The 27,274-nt window shown below is 39.5% G+C and overlaps 1 protein-coding gene across 1 annotated transcript in view; it reads left to right on the top strand.

Annotated features, from left to right (window-relative positions):
• Positions 1–15,001, top strand: part of Heca (hdc homolog, cell cycle regulator) — a 46,087-nt gene extending 31,086 nt beyond the window's left edge. The window contains exons 2-4 of the mRNA XM_041653600.1: positions 1,375–2,415; positions 9,995–10,149; positions 13,056–15,001. Of these exons, the coding sequence (XP_041509534.1) occupies positions 1,375–2,415; positions 9,995–10,149; positions 13,056–13,220 (1,361 nt within the window). The 3' untranslated portion in view covers positions 13,221–15,001. The remainder of the gene's footprint in view (positions 1–1,374; positions 2,416–9,994; positions 10,150–13,055) is intronic.
• Positions 15,002–27,274: the final 12,273 nt, after the last annotated feature.

Below are 27,274 nucleotides of genomic sequence, written 5' to 3'. Positions count from 1 at the left end.
TAGTATTCCTTGGAATTGGTACTTACCCGTTTGCCTCTTCCCCCACTTTAAAAAGTAAATATTATTTTTTAGGGCAGATTGAAACAAAATTGAAAATACAGTTAATGGGTTTGTACTCTCTATTATCACCCCTACATGGAGCCTCTCACCCCACTGTCAGCAGGTTCTGCACACAAACTGGGTCCTGAGCCTCTGTTGATACATAGCAGCACTGAATTCTAAAGCTAACTTTTAGGGTTCACTGCTGGTGTTTATGTGCTGTGGATTTTGATAAGGGTACAATGATATGCAGTTTCTGTCGCAGTATATCATAACAGAGTAGCTGCACTGACCCTCTCTGGTGACCACTGATCTTGTTAGCCTCTATCACAGGTGGTCTTGATGGTTTTAAAAGGCATATTCTAAGTCCAGGTACTAGGTGGTCGTTGAGAAGCTGTAAGATTCTGGTATCTGTCAGTCTCCATGCAAACAAATACCTCTTAAGAATGGACCTGCTTTGTTACTATGTTTTCTTCACTTCTGGGAAGCTGCTAGTTTTGAACTCTGCATGGGTAACATGTGTAAGACTGCAGAAGTACTTCTTTGTTGCTTTCTGTCTGAATACTTTAAGAGAATGGTTGTTTTCAGCCAGGTAGTGGTGGTGCATGCCTTAATCCTAGGACTCGGGAAGTAGAGGCAGGTGGATCTCTGAGTTCCAGGCCAGCCTGATTTACAAGAGCTAGTTTCAGGACAGGTTCCAAAGCTACAGAGAAACGCTGTCTCAAGTATCAAAGAGGGGGGGGGGGGGGAAGAAGGGGAGAGAAAGAAAATATGGTTGTTTTTTTCACATCTGGACAGTGGAGTTCTGTGTAGGCCAATAGTTAGTTTGGTCAGACATCCTGGCCATTAGTATCTGATGACTCTAGAAGAAAAGTTGAGATGAGACTGGTCTATTTTCTCAATGCTATTTGCTGTTCAGGACAATCTAAAACCCCTGATAAAACATTCACAGACACCACCAGAACTGGTTGGTTTAGTAGCTTCATATTAATTCCTAGCTGCACTTCAGTGACTCATTTTTAAAGGAACTCTGGCACTGCCTATTATTATACCCACATCTTGAGAAACCTTTATACTGCACTGTCAGAAGGCCTGGAACACAGTTGATCTATGAAGGATTTGGGTTTCTTGAAACTTACCAGTATGTTTTTCAGCAGATATTTAATAATAGAAAATAAATTCCTTTGGGACAGCATCATATTAGAAGAAAATAATGAATGTTTCTAAATCTGCCTGGTATTTGTTCCAGTGGTTATAACTGACATGTATTGGCCAATGGTGATAGATTGGAGTCCTCATATCCTATGTACTGACTCTCTTTTATTCTTCTTTTAGAAGCTCCTTGTGCCACGCCCCTGATCTGCAGCTTTGGGAGGCCAGTGGACCTGGAAAAGGATGACTACCAGAAGGTGGTGTGCAACAACGAGCACTGCCCGTGCAGCACCTGGATGCACCTGCAGTGCTTCTATGAGTGGGAGAGCAGCATCCTGGTGCAGTTCAACTGCATTGGCAGGGCCCGCAGCTGGAACGAGAAGCAGTGCCGCCAGAACATGTGGACCAAGAAGGGCTACGACCTGGCTTTCCGCTTCTGCTCCTGCCGCTGTGGGCAGGGCCACTTAAAAAAGGACACAGACTGGTACCAGGTAAAGCGGATGCAAGATGAAAAAAAGAAGAAGTCTGGGTCAGAGAAGAACTCAGCAAGGCCTCCAGGGGAGGCTGGGGAAGAGGCGAAAAAATGCAGGCCCTTGAACAAGTCCCAGAAAGGCCTGAACCATGACCTTCCCCGGCGGCATTCCATGGACAGGCAGAACTCCCAGGAAAAGACAGTTAATGCTGCAGCCTATGGGGCCCGCTCCCCCTGTGGCTCCCCTGGCCAGTCCCCACCCTCTGGTTACTCTATCCTCTCCCCAGCCCACTTTAGTGGTCCCCGCTCCTCCAGATACCTTGGGGAATTCTTAAAGAATGCCATTCATCTTGAGCCTCACAAAAAGGCCATGCCTGGGGGCCATGTGTTCAGAAATGCCCACTTTGATTACAGTTCAGCTGGGCTGTCTGTACACAGGGGAGGACACTTTGACACCCCTGTACAGTTCCTGCGGCGATTGGACCTCTCTGAACTTCTCGCTCACATCCCCAGGCATAAGCTGAACACTTTCCATGTTCGGATGGAAGACGACGCCCAAGTGGGCCAAGGCGAGGATCTACGGAAGTTCATTCTTGCAGCCCTCAGTGCCAGCCACAGAAATGTTGTAAACTGCGCTTTGTGCCACCGGGCACTTCCTGTGTTTGAACAGTTCCCACTAGTGGATGGAACTCTGTTCTTAAGCCCCTCAAGACATGATGAGATTGAATATGATGTTCCTTGTCACCTTCAAGGTATAGGTGTTGATTCACCTTGCCTGCTTTCTGTTTGTTAACACCCAAAAAGCAAACAAGATGGAATTGCATTTTTAAAAATTTTATTACAACTGACATGTTTTTGTTCTAGCCAAGGGCTAGGTAACATGAGTATTTGAGCTTCACCCAGTGGGCTGGTGGTTTTTGTATTCTGATGTCACTGTACTGGGTACAGGTGGTCTGGTGGGTAATTTTATGTCTTTATTCTGTGCTAATTTGAAGAAAGGACCACTGATATTTAGCTTTTCACAACAGTAAAAACTTAGAGAAGGAATTACATTATTCTCTTTGCTGTGAAATAGTTTGAATCCTTTAATGTGCGTAGCAGGCTGTGATCCCTGTAAACTGGGAAAGCGGGAAACAAGAAGGGCCCGTATGACTTGTTGAATTAATTTTAAAATTGTGAAAGATAAGACTATTGATAGCATCAAAAGGAAAATGGGGGATGATTGAAAGCCCAGGAATGACCTTGGTTGAGGGAGTGTAATGGTTAGCTTATTTGTTTGACAAAGACTTGGGCACATTTTAGTTATAAATTGAAAGGCAAAGAGTTGGTCAGTGTAGGTGTGAAATTAAAATTGTTGTTGTCCAAAAGGAAGAAATGCATGATATATGAGTTTAACAAAATGCTAGAGAATCAGATAAAAACGACTCCTGTCTTCTTCCCACTAAACCCTGCTGTCTCCGCCCCCAGAGCCAAACACTTAGAAATGCTGATTCTTCAAGGTTTTTGACATCAGGGTTTTAAATAGTTATTTTCATTCTCCAGTTTTAGATACTGTCTTCTGCCTGTACTGGTGTTTAAGGCGGATGACTACATATCTCCCTCTGGGGATAAATCCCTAGTGTTTCTGCTGTTAGTGCTGTTGAACCAAGATATATATTCCCATTATAGAAACAGTCTTGTCAAGGACACTGTTTTAAATGAGAGCTCTTTTCTTCATGTTTTCATTGCCTTAGATTTTTTATTTTGTTTTGGGAGGCAAAGATCTTGCTGTGTAGCCCAGGATGGCTGCAGAATCACAGTTCCCTGAGAACTGATGCATTAAGAGCTAACTGTTGGTGTAGAATCTGAAGGGTCAAGTGCCTGAGAGTGATGGTTTTATTTTTTGTATTTTAACTTTGGAAGGTTGCTCTCCTTTAGCAGCTTTGTAAACCACTTCTACACACTTAACATAGTTTTTGAAGTTTTTCTCTTCTGTAAACATCTCTTAAGGCTTTCATCCCCATTATCTCCATTCTGCCTGGAGCACTCAGGACCCTAGTGTTGTGAAATCCCACCACGATGTGCTCCTCAGCCCTTGTCCCCTTCATTTACTGTAGACTGTCTTGGATTGTTGAATACATATACTTAGATCCTCACTCTGGAGATTCCTTACTTTTGGTTTATTTCTTTTTACACTTATATATTTATTCTTCTTTTTACACTTACAGTACTGGAACTCCTGTTGATGTGACACCATACCTCCTAGATTGACATTCCCGACTCCCCTTTGATGGGAAAGGAAATCCTTGGGTTTATCTTTACTTGTCTCTAATATTCTGTTATACTTTCTGGAAACAGAGCATTTTCTTGGATTTGTCTTCTACTATTTTTAATTTCCAGAGGCTTATTTGTTTTTGTTTTATTTCTTGAGACACTCATTATGTAGATCAGACTTACCTTGCAGAGATCTGCCTGCCTCTGCCTCCCAAATACTGGGTTACAGGTGTGCACCAGCAAGCCTAGTTTCAGGGACTTTTCAATAGTACCACATTCTTGGTTCTCAGGCACACTTTCTTTTATTATCTTCCAGAGGAAGAAAAAGGAGCTAGGAGTAGTTAGGATTAGTCTTGTTTGTGTGTTTTGCATGATTCTCTGGAGTCTTTTAGCCTTTGTTATGAGGTGGGATAGATACCACAAAGCCTTGTGGCCTGTTGGGATTTAAAGCCCTCCTATAGTTCCATGGCAGGGTTGGTTGGTTGGCTTCTACATATCCAACAGGTAACAGGCTGGTTGGCTTTGTTGCCCCAGCTGGAATGGGTTCTTTGTCTGCTTTCATATTTCACTAGGCTAGTTTGGGATTTTTTTTAAAGTTGTGTTTTTAATTAAGACAGTTGTACATATTTATTGTTTATAGTGTAATGTTTTGATGCCTGTTTATATTGTGTAATGATAAATTAGGGTAATGAAGATACCATTCACCTCATATTTATAATCTCTGGCAAGACATTCAAAACCCTAGTTATTTTGAAGAACACTACATCATTCTGTTGACTATAGTTGCTACAGTACAGTGAGACATTAGAACTTTTACTTCTAACTGTAAGTAGTTGTGTGTCCTTTAACCAGCTTCTTCCCACTCATCTCATCCTCCCTCCCTTTCCTAGCCTTAGGTAGCCATTGTTCTTACTTCTGTACTCCTATCAGTACCTTTACATGCCACAACTATGTGAATCATATGATATTAGTCTGACCTTGGCATATTTTTATTACTTAATATAATGTTCAGGTTTATCCATTTTATGGCAGTTTGATTTGTTGTGCGACCTTTTATTCTTTTGGTGGGGTTTACCACCCAACTCAAATCACATGGAGTCTTATTCTTAGTTTTGAATTCCTGGCCTTAGCTTGGCGGCGGCTGCTGCTGCTGCTGCTTATTCTTCTTATTCATTTATTTATTTGCCAGCTTTTCTTAACAATTATCCTGACTACGTTTTGCCTTCTGGGCTTTTATCTTTCTTCATTTGATATATCTTTGCTTCTTTCTCCATGACTTGCTGTGTAGCTAGGTGGTTGGCTCCTGGTGTCCTCCTTTTCTGGTTCTCTCGTTGCTCTTTTTCAGTTCTCCTATTTATACTCTGTGCTTGCTAGCCCTGCCTAGCCTTGCTCCTGGCTCGCTAGTGACCGTTCATCTCTTTATTAGGATGATCAAGTGATTTAGACAGGCACAGTAACACAGCTTCACAGAATTAAACAAATGCAGCATAAACAAAAATCACACACCTGAAAACAATATTCCTGACAATGATTAAATTTCTTTTATGGCTAAATATGTGTGTATATGTATATATACAAAAGTATTTTCTCTGCTCATTTGGTGGACTCTTGGTTTGAGTCCATCGCTGTTAAGAGTATTGCTGCAGTGACTGTGGGAGTACAAGCACTTCTGACATACTGATTTCATTTCCTTTGGCTGCATACCCATGGTGTGATTTCTGGATCATACGGTATTCTAATTAAAAGTTTCTTTTTTTACATATTCTATTGTTATTGTTAGATAATTCATATTTTTTATTTGTGTATTTATTTTTGAAAGATGATCTTTGTAGCTTTTACTGGCTGGAACTGGCTATATAGATGAGGCTCATCTCGACCTCAGAGATATTAACCTAGCTCTGCCTCGAGAATGCTGGAATTAAAGATGTAAGCTACCATGCCTGGCTCAAATTTTAATTTTTTGAGAGAACTCTGCTGTTTTCTGTCATGATTGTACTACATCCTATTGATAGTGGGTGAGGATTCACCTTGAACTTACTCAAATGGATAAAGCTGGAGAACATAATTAAATGAAATAAGCCAAGCACAGAAAGACAAAACCATATGATCCATATGATCTCATTCAGCTATAAACTCAAAAACAACTGATTTCAAAAGTATAGAATTGAATAGTGTTCGGCTAAGACTAGAAAGGGTAGGGGACACCATTCCCAGGGTGGGAAAGAGAATGGTCAGTGACAGAAACACAGTTATATGGGAGTTAGATTTCTTCCTGTTTTATAGAAGTGGAATTTGTGTTTTTGTTTTTATTGAGCACAACTGCTAGTAATTTTAGAGAGAAGTGGGTAGAAACACCTTTATTTTATTTTTATACCTTAAAACTCGGACCATACTTTATAAAAATGAATTAGGGTACTTATGATGGACATATTTATTTTTGTGTCCACCAAGTATATGTTTGTCAGTCAAACTTAGCAGATGTGCTAGATGAAGTCATCAGTGTATGATCTTGCTATATAAAATGATTTTATAAAATGTAACTGACCGTCCTAAACCCGAGGCTGACTAATAGCATCACACATGGAATTAGTAAATAGTATGTACACATTATGTAATCCTGTACATTGAGTATTCTGAGATTTCCAAGGAAGAGAGGGCCACTTGGGTTTGGATCTTCAGGAGGCAGTATGAAGGCAGTATGAGGGATGGTGGCTAAAAGAAAACCAGTGAGGTTATGATGAGGAGATGAAGAGAACTGTTTGGTTGGAAATGTTGCAGAGTGGAAAATGAGTAGGAGATGTGGAGAGCAGGCTGGGGTGAGGCAGGGCGTTCCTTTCAAGCCATTGTAGAAACCCTTTGCCATGTGATTATGAATTGAGAGCTTTTTCAGCATTTAAAAAACAAACCTATAATAATATACCCCCAAAACGTTGCTTGGAAGGTTTGGGACCTAGAGTCGGGGTTGAAACGTTGTCATATCTATATGCATGAAGATGAGAAGCTACTGTCTGAGATAGTGAGAATTAGAAAGAAGAGATAGCTGCAGGAGGCTTTTTAAAGAAATTGCCCATTTGGAGTATCTTGACTATACAAAAGGGTCTTCTTTAGTTCACCTTGATTCCAGACCAGATAAATGATGCTTTCACAGGCAAGTGTAGGTAAGGTTGGGAAAAGTCCCATTTTAATGGGAAAGAAGGGGAGAGCATTTGAATATGTTTAGTTCATTTTCTGTGGAGATATCTAGCAAGCACTGTTAGAAACAAGCATTTGGGGTGAACACGTGGGAGCTTATTTTTAACATTGGTGGCTAAATCTTGGCAATAAAAGTCTTCAGTGACAAGAAAAGAGGAAATGACTGTGATAAAGCTCAAGACTAAATTCTGAGGGCGTTGATCAGGGAGGGGACGGAGAAAGGCAAAAATTAGATAGGCCTGCCTGTCAGTATGCACACTGGTATGTAAGCATACACAGAGATAATATAAGGTGGTGGTCAATGCACTCTACAGGGTACTGACAAACTTCTGGTTTTCAAATCTGTAGTCGGAGTTTAATGAATACTAAAGTCCAGTACCACAAAAAAAATATATTAGCCATGGGTCAGTGATTCTATTGCTGCACCTCAGAAGTCTGGGTGATCTTATTTATAGCAAGTTCTTATCCCAACCACGCTTTTAAAGCGTTTTCAGTTCCAACAGAATGACCACATTCTTGGGCATGGAATTCCTCCGTTCAGTTAATTATATGTTGCTGAGATGTTTACTGTGTTTTGTTATTCCCTTGCTTTGCCCCTTACTCCTTCTGATCCTCCCCAGCTCTGCTTCCAGCCCCTTCTCTGTGATTCAGGAAATGGTTTTGTTTGGTCTTCATACGTAAGATGGTCTAGTTTTTGTATTATATGTCATTGTCCCAAAAGGACTCTGCTTACATAATCTTTCCTATGGCTCAGAAATTCTCTGGATAGGACTTGGTGGAATGATAATGTAAAATAAATCCAGAAACTAGGTTTTGACTCAGGTTTCCCAAGAGTTGGCTCCTTATTTTCGAGACAGGCTTTCTCTGTAGCTTTGGTGCCTGTCCCAGAACTAGCTCTTATAGACCAGGCTGGCCTCGAACTCCCGGAGATCCGCCTGCCTCTGTCTCCCGAGTGCTGGGATTAAAGGCGTGCGCCGCCACTGCCCGGCCTCCTTATTTTCATTGTAAGCTTTCACAAGCTACCCAGGCTCTTTAATCTTCTGTCTCTCCTGTTTGAAATGGGAATAACAATCATGAGTCCTTTGTATAGCATTGCAGTGAGAGTTGAATGAAGTCATTGATAGAGGACTCACAGCCCAGAGCAGACCCTTGGTAAGTGCACAGGGAATGTTCTTGTCTTCATCATCACAGCCATTGTTACTAACATCTTCCGTGTCTGGTGTTCACTTCTATTAGCAGCATAGATGCGTCTCAGGTAGGACCAAGGAGGAGACTGGAAACAAAGTGTTCTAGTGGCTCACAGATAATTGAATTGACTTTTGGATATGATCCCAGGTGCTCAGTGGGTTTGGCATGCGAAACCTTGTTTTCACTGTTTAAGAACAGGGGTGGGTGGCATTGTAAGAAGCTCGCTCTTCCTGGTTTTGGCCTAGGCATCCCCCACTTTATAGTGTCATGCCCCATCTATTATTCATTCAGCACACAGAGCTTTTCACATTGCTGACATTATGCTGGACACTCAGGTTGACAAGGATCGATAAGGTATGGGTCCTGCTCTCAAGAAAAAAAAGGTCCACGGAAGCAAATGCAATGGAAAGCTTCCCTCTATGGACCACTAGGTGCCCTTGCGGTTAAAAACAAAGAGAGCTGGTCTTTGCAAGTAACTGGTAAAAACCCTTAGTCTGACTTTTGGTAGTGAACAGCACATCCACTGTGCAGCGTTCTGGGGTGCTGTTCCCTGTTCTCAGCCGTGTTCTAGAGTTTTCTCTGTTCTCAGCCGTGTTCTAGGGTGCTCCATGTTCTCAGCCATGTTCTAGAGTGCTCCCGGATCTCAGCCATGTTCTAGAGTGCTCCCTGATCTCAGCTGTGTTCTAGAGTGCTCCCGGATCTCAGCCATGTTCTAGAGTGCTCCCTGATCTCAGCCGTGTTCTAGAGTTCTCTGTTCCCAGCCGTGTTCTAGAGTGCTCCCTGATCTCAGCCGGGTTCTAGAGTGCTCCCTGTTATCAGCAGTGTTCTAGAGTGCTCCCTGATCTCAGCTGTGTTCTAGAGTGCTCCCTGATCTCAGCCGTGTTCTAGAGTGCTCTCTGTTCTCAGCAGTGTTGCTGTTACATATTGACCAAGGAAGATCCTGGACATGCTAATTATTTGAGCCTTTACCTTTTTCATATAATTGGCTGGCCTGTTCCCTTTATAAACATTATGTCCTAGTGAAGGAATGAAGCTGTGACTTTAAAAAACCCAGTAAATAATATTTTGGACTTCAGGTCCTTGATGAACAGTGAAGGAATGAAGTTGTGACTTTAAGAATCCAGTACACAATACTTTGGACTTGTAATGTATCACAAGTAACATGTAATTCTAGTTCCTAAATTAGCTGCGGTGCTAGCCTGGCCGTTTTGGAAATGAGGACAGTTAACATAGTAATTGTGGCTATGGTAAAATTCTGGGCTGACAATACAGAGTCAGATGTTTTTTGATGAATATTTTGTGGCTTGCAACTCATCAGGCCAGTGGTGTTGGTTCCTGTTGGTTCATTGTATGCTGCACTTAGACTCTGGAGAAGCCTGGTGATTCCAGGCTGGTTATAAGCATGTGAATTTATTGTTTGGATTTGGATGAGCAGACAATGTAAGCACATTTTAGAAAAGTAAATTAAAGCAAGTGTCTATTTTCAATAAGTTTGAATTTGTGATCTTGATAGCAATAATTCTCTGTTATCCTAACAGGACTGCTTAAGGATATATGATGGAATCTGCCTTGCTTTTCATATTTATTCAACTGATAAAATGTTTGCTTTTTGTTGTTTACGAGGGCATTTGTATTGCCACTGGAGATGAAGATGCTTTCCACCATAGCCACCCTCAGCCTTGTGCTTTCTGTGTGCAGGGAGACTCATGCATCTGTATGCAGTGTGTGTGGACTGTCTGGAAGGGGTTCACAAGATCATCTGCATCAAGTGCAAGTCCCGGTGGGATGGCAGCTGGCACCAGCTGGGCACCATGTACACCTACGACATCCTGGCCGCCTCTCCCTGCTGTCAGGTTGGTATCCACTGAAGTGAGGGTGCAGTAGGTGACACTGGACTTCTGCCACCAAGGTACCTTAGAGAGTTAAAGGCTGCCTGGTGGTTACCTTGAGGGAGTTGTGAGGGCTTGGAGACGGTGCTTCTAAGGGTGAAGAATAATTCAAGTGCCTTAGTTGTTATCTTGTAGAAGAGTATTATGTAGTCAGAGAGAGATATGTACAGTAATAGACTTGGAGTATTTTCCATCTGTTATGTCAGAAAAAAGTGTTACAAAACTTACCTTGCTTCTATTTTTTTAATTCTTCTTTGTTTTTTAAAACAATCTTTTCTCACTTTTCATATTAATCCCACTTCCCTCCCCTCCTGTCCCCACACCTTCCAGCCGTGCTCTCCTCAGAGAGTGTAAGACTTCCCATGGGGACTCAACAAAGTCTGTCCTATCACTTTGAGGAGGGCCAAGGCCCTCAGCCCTATATCTAGACTGAGTGTGGTATCCCTCCAAAGAGAATGGACTCCAAAAAGCCAGTTCAAGCACTAGGGATAAATTTTGGTCCCGCTGCCAGTGGCCCTACAGACTGTCCAAGCCACACAACTGTCACCCATATTCAGAGGGCTTAGTTTGGTCCTATGCAAGTTGCCTCACTGTCTGGAGTCAGGGAGCTCTCTCTAGCTCAGGTCAGTGTTTCTGTGACTATCACCATCATGGTCCTGACCCCTTAGCTTGTATTATTGGTTCTCCATCTCTTTGAGCGAACTCTAGGAGATCAGCCCAGATCTAGCTGTGGATCTTGCTTCCATTTCTAACTAAGCATTAAAAGTCTCTGCTGAGCTCTGCAGCTGGTCAGGTGGCCTGGGGATTAGATTTCTGTGCATGATTTCTTTAGTTTTCTTTTTGTTTGCTTGTAATTTTCTCATTTTGTGTGAGTAATTTGTATTACATTTGTATCAAAAGGTTATAATTTACACTGAAAAGGAAAGTTTTACTTTCTACAACAGACCAAATTTTCCTCTTGCTTACTTTCTGTGGGAGCTGGCAAAACCTAAACCTCTCACTCTTGAGTTGTGTGAGATTGCCAGAAAAATTCCTAATTCTTAAAGTGCTAGAAGAGCAGCATTCTTCTCTGACTCTAGGAGCACCTGAGGAATAACTGCCAGAAGGAAAGGAGGAAGGGGTTGATACAAACCCTATTAGATAAGAAACTAAGAAGACAAAAATCCCCAGGAATACCTGAATTTATTATCCTCATGCTTGAGGAAGAACTTATTACCTAATTCCCTGCTAGGTGTTCCTGGGTAGCAGGAACATTTTCTCCTCCTGTTGTCACTTTTTTCAGTAGATACCAGTTTCTGTTGAGTTCAAAGGCTGGCAGAGATAGTAGTTCAGCTGTTTGTTTTGGATAAGGCTGACTAGTTTTCTGCTCTTGTGGTATACTGACTGCATTTCCAGACTCAAGGTTATCTTTGAAAATGAGTTACCACAATCTTCTAGTTAATCACTGTCATGTTTTATGGTTACTGCTGTGCCTTAGTATCCACCCCTAAGATGAGAGAAACTAAAGGAAGTGGCACCGTTCTCTACACATATGTGATGTAGCAGGAGGGACGTGAACAAAACTCATGGCACCTTGGTGTTGCATGGGACCTTGCAGAGCTCACTCAGCCTTATGAGTTGTTGCTTAAAATGGATGACTCAAATTTTTGATTGTTTTGCCCAGGTCTACATAAATTGTGTCATAGCTGTGACTAAATCCTGTGATTCCTATTCTGAACTTTTCTACTACACGTTGAAAGGCCGTGGGATTTTCATATCTTCAAATAGAAATATGCAATGGCATCCCGCCCCCCAGTCCTCTAGTATATACTGCATATTCACTCGCTAAATATAAGCTGATATATGTCCAGACTATATTTTCTGGTCCCCCCAACTGAAATGGAAATGGAAAACCTGTTTGACTACTCTTTATTATTAATCATTTGAAAGTATTCATTGTGAGGATATAGTAGGAGGCACTACAAAGGATTCCAGGTAGGTCTGAGGCAAAAATAAGAATAATTGGTTAAAGAGAACATTATACTCAAGACTCAGAGAGGGATGATGTAGTTAAAGGGAGTTCATTTTAGGTTGCAGAAAGATGGAAGTCCGTGTATTGCTGAAATGTGCACTCTGGAACACATTTAGTTTAAATCCCAGCTGTTCTGCTTTCTGTTTTCTTGGGCATGGTATTTATCACTGTGTGCCCCTTTTCATCATCTCCCTCACAGGAATGCTTTCAGGACAAATTTGTTAGCACATTTTTAGGAAGGATCTAAATTAAGACTGTTTAATCTGTAATTTCTGCCTATCCACTTCACTCCCAGATCTATTATGAAGGGCTCCAGGATTGTGCTGTTAGAGGCCCAGGCCCAGGTGAAGATGTCGCATGCTAGTGAGTTCCAGCAGTCTCAAGATATACGTAACACTCCTGCCTAGATTGCCAATTTTGATTGGATATTTTTGAGAAATTTTATTTTTATATAAAAGAAAGCAATGTTATGTGGAATCAAATGAAAGTGTATATGAGCTTTTGAAATAAACCTGAACGCTTCAGGAAAGTTTTTCATTGTAGGTTTGGGTGCAGGGAGCCAGTTTCAGCCATTTGCTTAAAATCCAGGGGATTGGTGGTCGCTGTTAGGTAACTGGTGGAGATGATCAGGTAGTCTCTCGTTGATAGGCACCTCATATTAATAGAGAACCTGGGAGACTGTCATCTTTAGAAGAATGATAAACACCAGAATGTGTATCTTAGATGTGCATACCCTGATTCTGTTAATAATGGAGATGCTTCTCTGAATTTTAGTCAGTTTCTAGCACTTTGATCAGATGGCTTTGGATAAGTATTGTGAAACCAGTGACACTGTGGTTCATGATGTCTGTTTCCCCAGGCCCGTCTGAACTGCAAGCACTGTGGCAAGCCTGTGATCGACGTACGGATCGGAATGCAGTACTTCTCTGAGTACAGCAATGTCCAGCAGTGTCCACACTGTGGGAACCTGGACTACCATTTTGTGAAGCCATTCTCCTCCTTCAAAGTTCTTGAAGCTTATTGATGAAAGCTTTGCTTTAGTAATAGCTATTTTATTGATATTATTACTTTACTACATACCTTTTATAGGGGAGCATTCTGTGACATTAATTTCTTTTCTAATTTAAAACAGAGTTTACTTTGTATATTTGTGCCACTAAAACGAGGGCTGCCCCTTGCCCTTTCTTAATTCCCAAATGTTGGTGTGTGGTTAAGACTGGAGTGCAAATGGGAAATTGGACAGATTTTGGTTCGTAGGGTTTCAGTCTCATGCAGAATCTCTGATGCAGTACTGAGGTAGCAGGAAGGATGGGTGCCACTTAGGTGTTGGATTCTGTGGTGACGCTAAAGGTGTGGTAGGAGTTGGGAGGAAGCTTTTTCTAATGTTAGCTCTCTTGAGAGACCCACTGTTAGATGTTTGGGCCTTGGGAAAAATAAGTGACAAATGAATGTAAGTCTAAACCTGGAGAGCCAGTACTGCATTAGGCTACCTGGACTCTGTTCTTCAGTTCAGGGTGAGGTCAGCTTACTCCCACTGATAGATAGGTGATTTGAGAATAGTTCTGAATGCTTTCTTTGACAGTTTGTATAATTTAACAGTTTTCATACCGGAAATAATAGCCAAATTATCTGACACTTGAAAACTGTTGCTGTTGTAAATGTTTTAGGTGAGCTGAATATAACAGGTCTTGTGAAGTGAAATTGGAAATGATGAATACTGAATCAAGAGGGCAGAAAGCAGAACGTGGTTATTTGGATCGTGTCTCTAGAACCTACAGAAAATTTGCACATGCTGTAGGTTTGGTGGGCATCGTTTACAGATTGCATTGCTGAAGCAGTTGCGTGGTATCCAGATCTTCTGAGGCAAACCTCTAGCCTAACTGCTGCGCTCCAGAGCCAGTCATGCTACACTTCATTGTGTCTACTGCCACATCAGCCCATTTAATACTAGTTCCCCAAATCAGAGTTGACCTAGGAAGGAAGGGGAAATTGGTTAGAATGATGAAGAACAGTTTTTATTCTTTTAAAAGTATATTTCATTTTGGTAGCAGTAATGCAAAGAGCATATCTGAAAATAGATCATCCTAAAGATTTCCATGATTCCTCACTGTTTCTTAAAAAAAAAAAAGTTGCATACAGAACACCGGGTATTCCAAAGTTCACTAGGACTTGGATACTTGAATGTGCTGAAGATATCCCTCATAGAATTAGAATTAAAGAATTACTTCTCATGAAGGAATTTGGTAATTTCAAGTATGATACAGAAATATACATTAAAAGACTACTAAAAATAACTGTTTTATGAATAGGCAAATTTGGGGTTCATGTAAATATTTTATATCACTTGATTTATGCCATCCCAGGGGGCTTTTCTTTTCATAATTGTCTAAACATTATTGCCAATGAGTTTTACGTTCTATAGAAGTCTTGGTGTTTAATTTGAAACAACAGCATTTAAAAACCTATGCTAAACTAAAACTTTTTGTCAGTTGGTTTGTTACTTCTGGTTTTGTGTTTGATGATCTGAAAAGTTTCATAATCTGCAAGAAATGCTGAAGTTGCATAGGACAAACAATAATCATTATTGATCAGATGGTGTTTAATACAACTACGTTAGATCTATAGGATATAATATTTGCAAATTTGTCTTTGATGCACAAAGCTATAATTATGAGTTAGCTGTTTTCCTATGAATCTGTTGTACACTCAAGTTTAAAATTTTGGTAAGTTTCTATTCAGATTCCATATTTGTCTTCATGCTTGTTCCTGATTTTTTAGAATAAATAAAATACTTGTAATGCTGTTCTTTAACCTATTGACATTTTCTAGTAAAACTATGTTATTGTTCTGAAGTCAACCTATCTTTTGCACCCAGTGAGTTCTTTAGATTGAAAAAACCAAACAAGAACCCAAAACAGTGTGGAACTGTAAGCCACATTTTATTCTTGCTCCTTAGTTTTTCTGACCCCCACATGAAGAAGTTTCACTATAATTGGATAACATTTGATTTTGATGTTTTATGGATGATAAAATGAGGACTATAGATGTGTGTAGTTATATACAAAGAGAAACATGAGCCACATACTCTAATACTTATCATTTGCTATATCGTTGATTGATTTGAATTTTGTCTGAAAAGGAAAATTTGGCTTATTTAAAGAGTAAAATAAAATTGACTGTATAATACTTGCTTTATGGGTAAATATTACTTTGGAAATCTGCTGACCTTAATGTTTTCACCAAACTTTGCCAGAACGCATTGGTTAGAATTGAAATGTTTCAAGAAAGATCACCACCGTTTTTGTTGTAGTTGCAATATTAAAGGGCTTCAGTTGTTTGAGGTTTCTGTCCTGCCTGGTTCTGCAGTTATTCATTCCCAAAGAATCACACAGAGGTCTACATCAATTATAAACTTATTGGCCCAGAATTTCAGGCTCTACTTATTAACTAATTCTTTTTATTTATTTTTTATTTTTTTATTTTTCAAGACATGGTTTCTCCGTAGCTTTTTTGGTTCCTGTCCTGGAACTAGCTCTTGTAGCTCTTGGTCTCTAACTCACAGAGATCCGCCTGCCTCTGCCTCCCGAGTGCTGGGATTAAAGGCGTGCACCACCACCGCCCGGTTTAACTAATTCTTATAACTAATACTAGCCCATAATTCTTGTATATGTGGGCCACATGCCTTGGTACCTTTTTTGCGAGGCAGTCACATCTTGCTTTCTCTGCAGCTGGGTCATGACTGGAGACTGAGCATCCCTCTTCCCAGAATTCTCCTGTTCTCATTGTCCCACCTCTGTTTCCTGCCTGGTCGTCCTGCCTATACGCCATGCCTGGCTACTGGCCAGTCAGCATTTTAATAAAAATAATACAAGTGACAGGATAAATGACCATTGTCCCACAGCATTCAGTCATCCAGGAGATCTAATTTTTGTTTTTCTCATTAGTAGTGTCCGGTAATTTGTAGTTTTGAGGTTGACTAATAATCTAACGTGATTTCTATCTAATTTAACACTTTGAGTCATTTATTTTTAAAGAGTTACATACTTTGAGCAAGTAAAACTTTTCTGCTTCCGTTTTGAGAAAAGCTAATTTCTGATCATTTTCTCTTCAGGCCTTCTCCACTCTCCTTTTTCATCCGATCACCTAGTCACATGGAAAACACTTGGTCACAGTGGTCTTGTACCTTTAAAGGTAGACTTTATTCCATGAAATGGAGGGATGAGTGAATTGTTTTCTAGTGTACAAAGGACTTTTTCCAGCATTCTTTAATTTCCAATTTTTGTAAAAAGGGGTTCATTTTTCTAAGTAAAGGAAATTTTCATACCTTTTTGGGAAAAATTAACTTATGACAGAAGAATATTATATGTTTAAATGCTAAAACTTAACATTGATTCATAACTTGCTAGACTACCTTCCTGAGTATTTCATATTATCTTACAGTACCAGTGCTAACTGTGCAGTCTGCACTGTGCCTGTTTTCTAACTTGTTTTATTTTCTTTTTAATCTCTTGAAGCACTTATTGAGTACTTTCAGTTGGAGGATCAGGGAAGAGGTGAGGAGAAAGCACTTTTGTTTAGCGTGTGATTCCCATAGCAGAATGCTGCCTAGCTCAGTTCATCGTCATACTTTGTTGACTTCATTATTTTTCCAGGTAATGGAAAGACAATATAATGAATGGACACCGTGAAAACCAGCTCAAAAATATGTTGTCTATAAAGACTTTTTTGTCAAAATGTTTGGATTGCACTTTTGTTGAGGGAAGCCAGTGTAAATACTTAAAGAATGTTGATAAAATTGAAGCATTTGGGTTATGGAATCGTGTGGTGTTAGAGGGTTTCTGTATGTGAAAGGTATGTATTAAGAATAATAAAATTTTAGAAATGTTGAACTTTAATGTGTTACTAGATTTTGTTGGAATTTTTGAAAAATGGGGTTTTTGATAAGAAAAGATAGTAGAGAAGTAGGGATAGTCTCAAGATTAGAAAATATATATATATCCAGAAAGCCATTCCAAAGTTACTACTGCAACTAATAAAAACTATATATTCTGGGCTAGTGAGATGGCTCAGCAGGTCAGTGTAGGAGGGGGCCCCGCTTGTTAGTCCCAGCCACCTGGCTAGCTTAACCCCGAAATAACCACAGAAATGTATTCATTAAAACATTGCTTGGCCCATTAGCTCTATCTTCTTACTGGCTAACTCTTATATTTAACCAATTTCTATTAATCTGTATATTGCCTTGTTGTAGTGACTTACTGGCAAAGATTAGGCATATCGGACTCTGGCAGCTCCATGGTGTCTCCCTCTTCCTTCTTTCTGCCAGCATTCAGTTCTGTCTTCCCTGCCTACCCAAGTTCTGCCCTATCAACAGGCCAAGGCAGTTTCTTTTCTCATTAATGATAATGACAGCGCAGAGGGGGCTCCCACATCAAGTAAAGGTACCCACTGCCAAATTTAATAACCTGAGTTTTATCCCCAGAATCCACATGGTGGAAGGAGAGATGAACTCCAAAAAGTTGTCCTCTTACCAGAACATGTATGTTGTTGTGCATGCACACATGTGATAGATAAATGTAAAAAAGGGGGGGGAGGAACCACAATTACAAATTCTTCACCGCTTACAAGTGTATCTCACATGTAAATTTCCTTTACAACACAATAATAGCAAATCAGCCTTCCCTTTGTTTCATGTGGGTAGCATAAAATTATTGTTATGTTTATAAAGGATTTTGTGGTATAGAGAGTGTTAAAAAATTGAAAGAGTATGGTTTTGATGCACTCTAGACCCATAGATATTGTCTTAGTGTTCTGTTGCTGTGAAGAGGAATCATGACCAAGGCAACTTTTATAACGGAAAGTATTTAACTGGGTCTGGTTTACAGCTTCAGAGATTTAGTCCATTATCATCATGGGGTGGGGGGTATAACTGCAGGCAGCAGGCAGGCACTAGAGCTGTAGCTGAGAGCTTTACATCCTGATCTGCCTGCAGGCAGGGAGAAAGAAAGAGCTGAGACTGGGCCTGACATGGACTTTTGAAACTTCAGAGTTCACCCCTAGTGCACTGTTGTTCCTCCAACAGGGCCACACTTCTAATCCTTCTGTTTCTTCCAAATAGGTCTACTCTCTGATGACTAATCATTTAAATATATGAGCCTGTGGGTACCATTCTTTTTCAAATCACCACGGATATGTAGTCAAAACTTAAAGTTCTCTTGGTTTTTCCAGAATGCTAGTTATAACCACAAAACATGCTTTATGGCTTCATCATCATGATTTGGTGAGATAAACCCAATAGTCTCAGAAAGAATGTATAACAGCCAGTAATACAAGAGGGCAAAATCCTTATGCTCTGCAAAAGATGCCGTTGATGGCTTTGAATAGCTTCCCTACACTTCCCCTTTGAGCTGTTACAGGTTTCAGGTGCTGTTTTTGTACTGTGTGTAACTACTGTCAGCAAAGTACCATTGCAATGTGGGAAGGTGGCAGTTGAGATTAGTGGCAGAAAACTCTTTCTTGCCCTCAGTGGTTTCCAGTTTAAATCTTGCCTGCTGTTTTGATTTAAATTTGACAAATTCTACAAGGAATTAGATTGCTCGTTATATGGGTGGTTTAATAAATTTTGGAAGGAAAAAGAACTTACCTTAAACATTCGTTCTTTTCCTGTTCTCTCAGCTTTTCACACTGGGGGTAGGGGATGCTCATGAATGTGAAATGTGCATAAAGATAGTACTATATAGATGTAATATTTGAAATTATTTTAATGTATACTTGTGCTAATCTTATAGACTTGACCTGGTTTTTGCCAAGGCATGTGTATAACAAAAAAGAAAAAAAAATAAAAGACTTTGATTCATGGAGTTCAGTAGAAAACTGGTCACACTAATGGAATTAGCGTTTATGGCCCCATTTCTTTATGAGTATCATGTTAAGTGTTGTGATAATACTGGCTTAAAATATTGACAATACTTTATAATACTGTAAAATAAAGTTTAGAACTATCTAATTATATTTGTAAACCCAATTACTACTGATGTGGAAAAGTCAATAACTGTAGAAATGATAGAATTTAGAGATGTGTGAGTTTATAACAAGGGCTATGTTTTTCATTTTACTCATGTGGTTATTGATTATTAAATCATGTTGCCTGTGTCTGATTTTAAAGATGCTCACCTTACGAGACCTGGATAGAGGTGGGCAGTCCTTGGGCTTCCCACAGGTCAGGGAACCCTGATTGCTCTTTGAGCAGATGAGGGAGGGGAACTTGATCGGGGGAGGGGGAGGGAAATGGGAAGCGGTTGCGGGGACGAGGCAGAAATCCTTAATAAATAAATAAATTAAAAAAAATAAAATAAAAGGGAGAAAATGCAAAAAAAAAAAAAAGATGTGTGGAGGCCCAAAGAATTTTAAAGTTGATAGAGGCTAGATGGCATATCCAGCTTATAGGGTTTTTTCTATTTTGCGTCTTGTTTTCTGTAACCACTTATAAACTACCTTCAGTATAGTATTGACATCTACTGCCTGAGAAAAGATTTTGTAGAATGGGAACTTTCTTTGTTTTGGTTCTGATTTGTATTGCCTTTATATCTTTGTGGATTAGGTTATTTTCTGATGACAAGGTTAACAAATCTGGGACCCAGATGAATGACAGTATCCTATTACTGTGAAGATGCACCCTGACCATGGCAACTCCTATAAAAGAAAAAATTGAATCAGGGCTTGCATACAGTTTCAGAGGTCCAATGTCATCATGGTGGAGAACCTGGCAGCAAGTAGGAAGACATAGTAATGGAGACGTTAAGATTTCTGTAACTGGATCCACAGGCAGCAGGAAGAGACAGTGAGCCTGGCTTGAGCTTTGGAAACCCCAAAGCCCAACCCCAGTGACACATTTCCTTCAACATGGCCACATCTCCTAATATCTGTCAAGTAGTTCCACTTCCTCATGATCAAGCATTCAAATAAATATATGAGCCATGAGGCCATTTCTGTTCAAACCACCATAATCCACTCCTTGGTTCCCATAGACTTGTAGCCATACCATAATGCAAAAATGTATTCAGTCTAACTTCAAAAGTTCCCATGATCTATAACAGTCTCAACACTATTTGAAAGTCCAAAGTCTCTTCTGAGACTCATGGCAATCTCTTAACTGTAATTCCCTGGGAGAAAAAGCAGATCACATACTTCCAGCATACAATGGTACAGGATTCCAAAGGGGAGGAAAGGGAACATAGAAAATACTGGACCAAAGCAAGACTGAAAACCAGCTTGGGAAACTCCAAACTGAAGAAAATGAGCCTACTGTGTGGAAAGCAGTGTTAATCCCATAGGTCTTCCCAATAGGGTCGTTTTGGTAAGTCCTACCTTCCAGGAGTGGTGCATGAGATGAAATATTTGACACAGAGATTTGGATTGATGAAATCACAGAGCAAACATTTGAAAACATTCTATGGTGTAGTTTTAGGGGAAAAATTCTTGAGATGTATCTTTTACCTATTTTTCAGTGATTAATTTGTTGGCATCTTTTTTTTCATCTCAAGATAAATTACTGCTGGAGGAAAACTGGTTAGAAGGTGACATTTTAACAGTCTACTCTTAAAACTATTTTACTCACTTTGGGATCTTTGAGCTATTTTTGGATTCATACATGTCAAGCTGTTAAGTTTGATATACCATTGATAATATCCAGTTTGGTCATGGTTTTGCTTCTTGATTAACTTTTTAGACAGTTTTTATATCTTACAATCCATTTTCAGTTTCTCATGATCTTGTCTGAATTGCTGGTATCCCAGTTTGAGGGTTACTGTACTTGATCATTGTATTTGAGTCTTTTTGAGTCTTACGAGAATAAAAGTACTGTTTTACACATTTTTTTTAGCTAACATTTCTCATGTCTTGGGAACTATATCAGTTACTTTTCTGTTGCTGTAGTTAAAACACCATGACTGAAAGAACTTGGAAGAAAGTTTATTTCTTGCTTATGATTCCAAAGGCCTAGCATCTATAATGGTACAGAAGACATGGCATGCTGACAGGAGCAGGAAATAAGTAATGTTTTTGTCCACAGACAGGAAGCAGAGAACAATTAGGAAGTAGGATGAGGTATAAATCCTCAAAGCCTGCCCCTCCTGCGGTGATGCACTGCCCCCACCATGTCTGCATCCCCTAAAGGTTCCATAAGCATTCAAATACATGTGCCTATGGTAGACATTTCTCATTCAAACCACTAGAGAATAATTAATGATAGTGTTAGTAACTGCAGAACTATAGGGTTGCAATCAATTTTATACATCTTGTTTATCCACATTAACTAGTCTAACTGTTCTGAAGCTCTGATATAGTAAGTTGATTAGGGAAATAAGGACAGAGGAAGGCCACGGGCAAGCATTTCTTTGATGCCTCAGAACCCCATGGCTTTAAAAAGAGTAATTTGGAAAGGAATCTGAGATGGGTGAATATTTTAGAGACCTTAGTGGAAATGATAAGGTTATCACAAGCCTGCACAGGATGTCTGAAAGGTCATTTTACTTTGTGCAAGGATTATAGAAACTATGACTATCTCCAGTGGTAGAGAAACATTGGCAGAAGTTTGTGCTTTTGATGGATAATATATAAGAACATAAATTATTAATAAATTAGTGTTAGTTTTGTAGACCTCTTTTCAAATTATGAGCATTATATATTGAGTGGGAGGATAGTTTTTGGTAATGGTAGAGTTGACTAATGCCATTAATATGTCCCCACTTTTTTCTAATTCCTTTTATCAAAATGTTTATCATATGTTTTCCTTATCTACTGTTTTTCTTCTGTCTTTTCTCCTTACTTTCTTATTGCATCAAGCTTCCTGATCATCAAGATATGATGAAAAGCTCCCAGATAAGCTGTTTTGTGACAATTCCTGAAGAGACATGATTAAACAACTACTCACCCCAGATGGGGAACCAGTGACTACCAAAGTGCAGATGCCACTTCAGTCCGTCTTAGCAAATCCATGAGCGATGTGGGAGTCCCCTCTGTGTGTGTTCTTTAAATTTTTTTTACTGTAAAGGAGCTAAGTATGGAGAGACATTTCATTGTATGGGATGCCAAGCCAAACCAACTTGTATGTATATTATAAAGGGATCTTGACTTTAGAATTTGGGTCTAAAAACATGTTGTTTGGGAAAAGAGGTTTTTCTTTGGTTTCCACAGAAGATGAGAACTTGTGGAATACTTACAAATATGCCTTGATAAACCATGCCCCACTGAAAGGTCACTGTGAATACCCTCAAAAAATTACTTCACCCAACTACTGACTGAGATGAACCTAGCACACAAGATACACCATAAAAGACCTGATTAATAGCGCCCCCAAACAGCAGGAAGAAGTATGGACAAATCTACACTCATATTCCCAAATATTGTCTATCATTGTTTACATTTAAAGAGGAATATGATATAGATATGAACAATTTGCATTGGTGTGGATTTTGGTTTATTGATACAAATTTAAGGTAAATTTTGTTATACTGTATATGTATATTTCTGCCCTTGATTGAGGTATTGTGTTTGTGTAGCTCATTTAAAAATGTATAACTAAAAAATAGAGGTTAATAGAGAGTCATCTATAATAGTCAAGTTTGTAGTCATGTCAGATTTTCTAGATGTGCAGAGAAGTATTTCAGATGAATTGGGATTCTTCAAATCTTGCAGAGACTTTCAGAATATGGCACTTAAAATGTATAAGATCTTAAGACTTTTTATAACAATGAGACACATCTCCTGGCAGCACCAAGCTACTTCAAAAAGATGATGGGCATTTGAAGAGGCTCCTTATGGAGCTGTTTGCCATTTGGGGGAAAAAAAACTGCTCTTGCTTGGACTGCTTCACTGGACATGCAGGACCCACAGAAAAATGACTGCTAAACTTGCCCAAAGGTAGATGATCCTTCAGGTTTTTTGCTTCATGAAAAAGTCTGTGAGACCTTCTGCAGGACAGAAAAGATAGTGACTGGCAAACTGCCAATATAGGCGGAACTGTCTTTGAAATTTCCTGCTTTGTGGAAAAGTCTGCTGGATGCTATGGGCCTGTAGGCTGAAGCTGGATGCCCCAATGATACAGAAGAACTTTCGGTGACTGTCCAGGCAGTGAGATGTCTCTGTCAATTCTAGAGTTTTGGAAGTTGCTTACAGTGCACTTCCTGTTTACTTAGGTAATACTATATCCTTCTGGAGTCTTTGATGGAATTAAAAGATATAGTTTCCTTAGTTATGATAAAATATAAAGTAAATAGAAATATTGCAACTAATTCTTGCTTAATACCTGTTATATGTAATTTTACTATGCTAAAGTTAAAACCTTCCTTTTTGTTTAAACAGAAAAGGGGAGGTGATGTGGGAGTCCCCTTCCTTCTGTCTGTTGCTTGTATTGGTTAATGAATAAAGAAACTACCTTGGCTGATAGAGCAGATCTTAGAAAGGTGGAGAAGACAGAACTTAATTCTGGGAGGAAGAAAGCAGAGTAGGAAAGAAGCCATGGATCTGCTGCCAGAGTAAGACATGCTGCCAAAACTTAGCCAGTAAACCACTGCCATGTGGTGATACACAGATTAATAGAAATGGATTAAACTAAGATGCAAGAGTTAGCCAATAAGAAGTTAGAGCTAATGGGCCAAGCAGTGACTTAATACAGTTTCTGTGTGGTTATTTCAGGACTAAGCTAGCCGGGTGCTGGGACGAACAAGTGGGCCCTCCTTTGACACCATGAGTGTTATAGTTACAGAAGCAAAAGCAGAAAGCTCACCCCAGCATAGGTGAGCCAGCTCACAAAATCTGGGAACCTAGAGCACATGGCACAATATGCAGTCAGTTCAACATGTTGAAGAGTATCTGCCCCAAGTGGTTGAGTTGATCTGTGTCCCTTTCGGACAGCTCAGCTGGTTTCTGTTTCTTCTAAACAACTTGTCTGAGAGTGTCCTTACTTGTATATGCCTGGGGATGGAAGGGCTTAGGTAACCTGTGTTAGGATGTTTTTGCTTACTGGTAGAGGTTGCAATCTCCTCATGGCCTGACAGCTTATCTCAATAGTTCTGCAAAGTTGGGCTCCCTCCCTCCTGCAGATCTTCCTGCCTCTACCTGCCCTTATTTGGAGAATGTACCTGGGCCTGGCTGGAGGACTGACCTTATCTGAAAGCCTTCTCTAAGCCAGATGCTTGATTTATTTTTAGCTTGATCCCTGGTATAGATTCCTGTGAGAGGCCTTTTTTTTTCCTGCACACACTAAGAACCTAATGGTAGGAGTGTGCTACTTAATGCAAATTAGGGTTTGTCCCCAGACTCCCCAGTCTTATATATTCCTTATACTCTAATAAAGCTGAGCTGATTTGTGGAAGTCTGTCTCCTGGATGACTATCTCTGCTCATGGACCACAAACAAGCTTTCTGTCATCACTTCTGCCTCTCGCCCTCTTGACATGGCAGCCAACAAGCCAGGAGAAGAAGAAGACCCTCACAAATCTGGGTCAGTTTCATGAACTTCCTGAAGCTTTTAAGTTTGCCTTCTGATCTCAAGAAACTTCTCTACAGGATAGAATGTTTCACCTCCCCTTTAATGCTGTGACCCTTTAATACAATTCCTTATGTTGTGGTAACCTCCAGCCATAAAATTACTACATTGCTACTTCATATTCTCTTGTTTTACCTCTCTGTAAATATCACATATCTTAAGGCACTTCATCCTAAGGATGTTTTACCTCCGTTTTAACATACTATCTTAAAATACCCTATTCATCTCCCCCTTAACATCCTTGTTTTAAGAAGCTTCTTTCCAAAATGGAAGGATTTAATCTCAAAGAAAACTGCTGTACAAAATACAAGGCCAAATGTAAATTGGACAGAAAAATTTAAGGAATTAGTAAAAACTTAAAAGTAGATAAATATAACCTACTCAAAATAAAACTGATGAATGGAATAAGAGGGTACAAAAATCTACCCACACATGTTTTCTTGTCAAGGGGTCTTGAAAACCAAAAGGGTTCTCTTAATGAAAGTGGAGGAATTGCAGGTTACCTGGCGCCTCATAAGGCAGCTACTTCTGTGGGCAGCCTTGTCTGAAATGAGTGGGTAGGTGAATGGAGTTCAAATCTCATTTCCATGGAGAACTACATAATAAGTGGGTGAAAAAGGTTGTAGGACTCACAGACTGATAAAAATCTAAGTCTGAAAGAAATTCCGTGAAAGTTCTACTTGTTTTGCTCCATTTGGATAATTGTCAGACTAACACTGGGTAGTTCAGTGCTAAAGTCCTTGCCTAGAATATTAAAGGCCCTAGGTTACAGCCCCAGTGTTGTGAGACAAAATCTATGATTTATCACAGAACTAGCTTTTGACTTAGAAAACAATCCATTTCTTTTCCAAGGTGTGAAAGCAAACACTTCCCCTCAGCTGAACTACTAGTGATTTATCTGAGTTGTGGCTTAAGGATGTCATTATATTCTGACTTAATATAGTGAAAGTCCTTTGTGAATTTAAAGCCTTGGAATATGATGGAAGCAGATTATGGCCAGGGAGGCATCCATTAGTACTCAGCTTGCCTCTACTTACATATATGGCTTTGGTCCTCAGAGACTCACGTGTTGAACTTCTAACCTCCAAGGTCATGTTATTAAGAAGTAGAGCTCTTTAGGAAGTGACTGGATCATGAAGACAAAACCCTCAATAGGATTAATGTTTTTATAAAAGAGGTTCAAAGAGAGCCTGATTGTCCCTTTTACCATGTGAAGAAACAGCTAAGCATGCACCATGTGAGAGAAAGTGTCATCGCTAGATATCAAATCTGCTTGCCTTGAATTTTGAAACCTTTAGAACTGTGACCAATAAGTTTCTGTTGCTTATAAGTTATCCATTCTAAGATATTTTTTATATCAGTGTGAATGGCTAAGAACAGTTTCATGATAACTGATAAAATGCCGACTCAAATTTTTCAACCCTTGATCATTATCTGAATTTTCGTAGTGAGTCAGAACCAAGGTGATGCTCTGTAACAGTGCTGGTGTCAGAGCCAGGCTACAGCCTTTTGGATCATGTTCTGAAACTACAAATAACCATCTGTCCAATATTCTTACCATATGGATTTAATGAATAAAGGGGTTGTTTTATAGCTATTTCCTCAAAATTGAAGGTTCTTTAAGACTCAAAAAATAAACAAGACAGGCAAGGTTCAGGAAGCTCCTGAAACAATAGGTTGACAAGGTCCTTCTCCAAGATTATGAAATACAGTTGCTGAAAAGAGGAAATGTTAAGAGCAGCTAAGCTACCAGCAGGTAATACAAGGAGGTCCAAAGATGCAGCTTCAAAGATGCAACTCTCATGGGTTGTCACCCGTGCTATTTCAGTGATGCATCTGCTTTTGAATCACTCATGTCATCTCTAATTAATGAATTCCTCACTAGTACTCCTGAAAGTATCAATAAAAAAACTCTCTAGTTCAATAAGCTAGGCTTGGGTAGAATTGTTTCTTTGGTAAGTTGTTGCTACCCTATCTTGATATGAATAGATATTTGCTTATGTCTTCCTAGGTAGAGTCATAAAACATGGACAAAAATAATTTATTAACTTGTTATGAGAAATAGACCTGTGGATTTATAAAAAACAAATAATTTAGTTGCTCCCCTTATTTCTGTTTTAGTAGCATATGGCTCAGATACCTCTGGTCTTTGCATTTAGATAACTGTGATTTTCTTTCCAATTATTCTTTTCACATGTCACACTCAGCAATCCAAATGGTGCTCAGCTTAGCATTTCAATTCATTATATACATACTATTGCAGTTGTAAGACTTAAAATACATCATTATGACTTTTTTCAGTAAGTTTGTCATTTTCAATGTCTTTAAAAACATTTCCTGAATGTTCGTTGGATTTTAGTCTTGACATGGCTGAATTCTTTTAAAAAAAAGATGTCAAGGTTCCCAGAGGTATTTAGATGGAGTTAACATATTTATTGCTGTCAATTGCTGTGCTCATGTGTGATTTTTCCATGCTGAAAGAAAATTTTCATTAGAACCATTTAAAAAAACTATTTGAAATCTCACCAAAATTTC

The sequence above is a fragment of the Microtus oregoni genome, unplaced genomic scaffold (genome assembly GCF_018167655.1).
Source record: "Microtus oregoni isolate MIOR12 unplaced genomic scaffold, Mior012 000006F_ref0000085, whole genome shotgun sequence".
Taxonomy (NCBI): domain Eukaryota; kingdom Metazoa; phylum Chordata; class Mammalia; order Rodentia; family Cricetidae; genus Microtus; species Microtus oregoni.
This window is presented reverse-complemented; position numbering and strand designations above follow the sequence as displayed.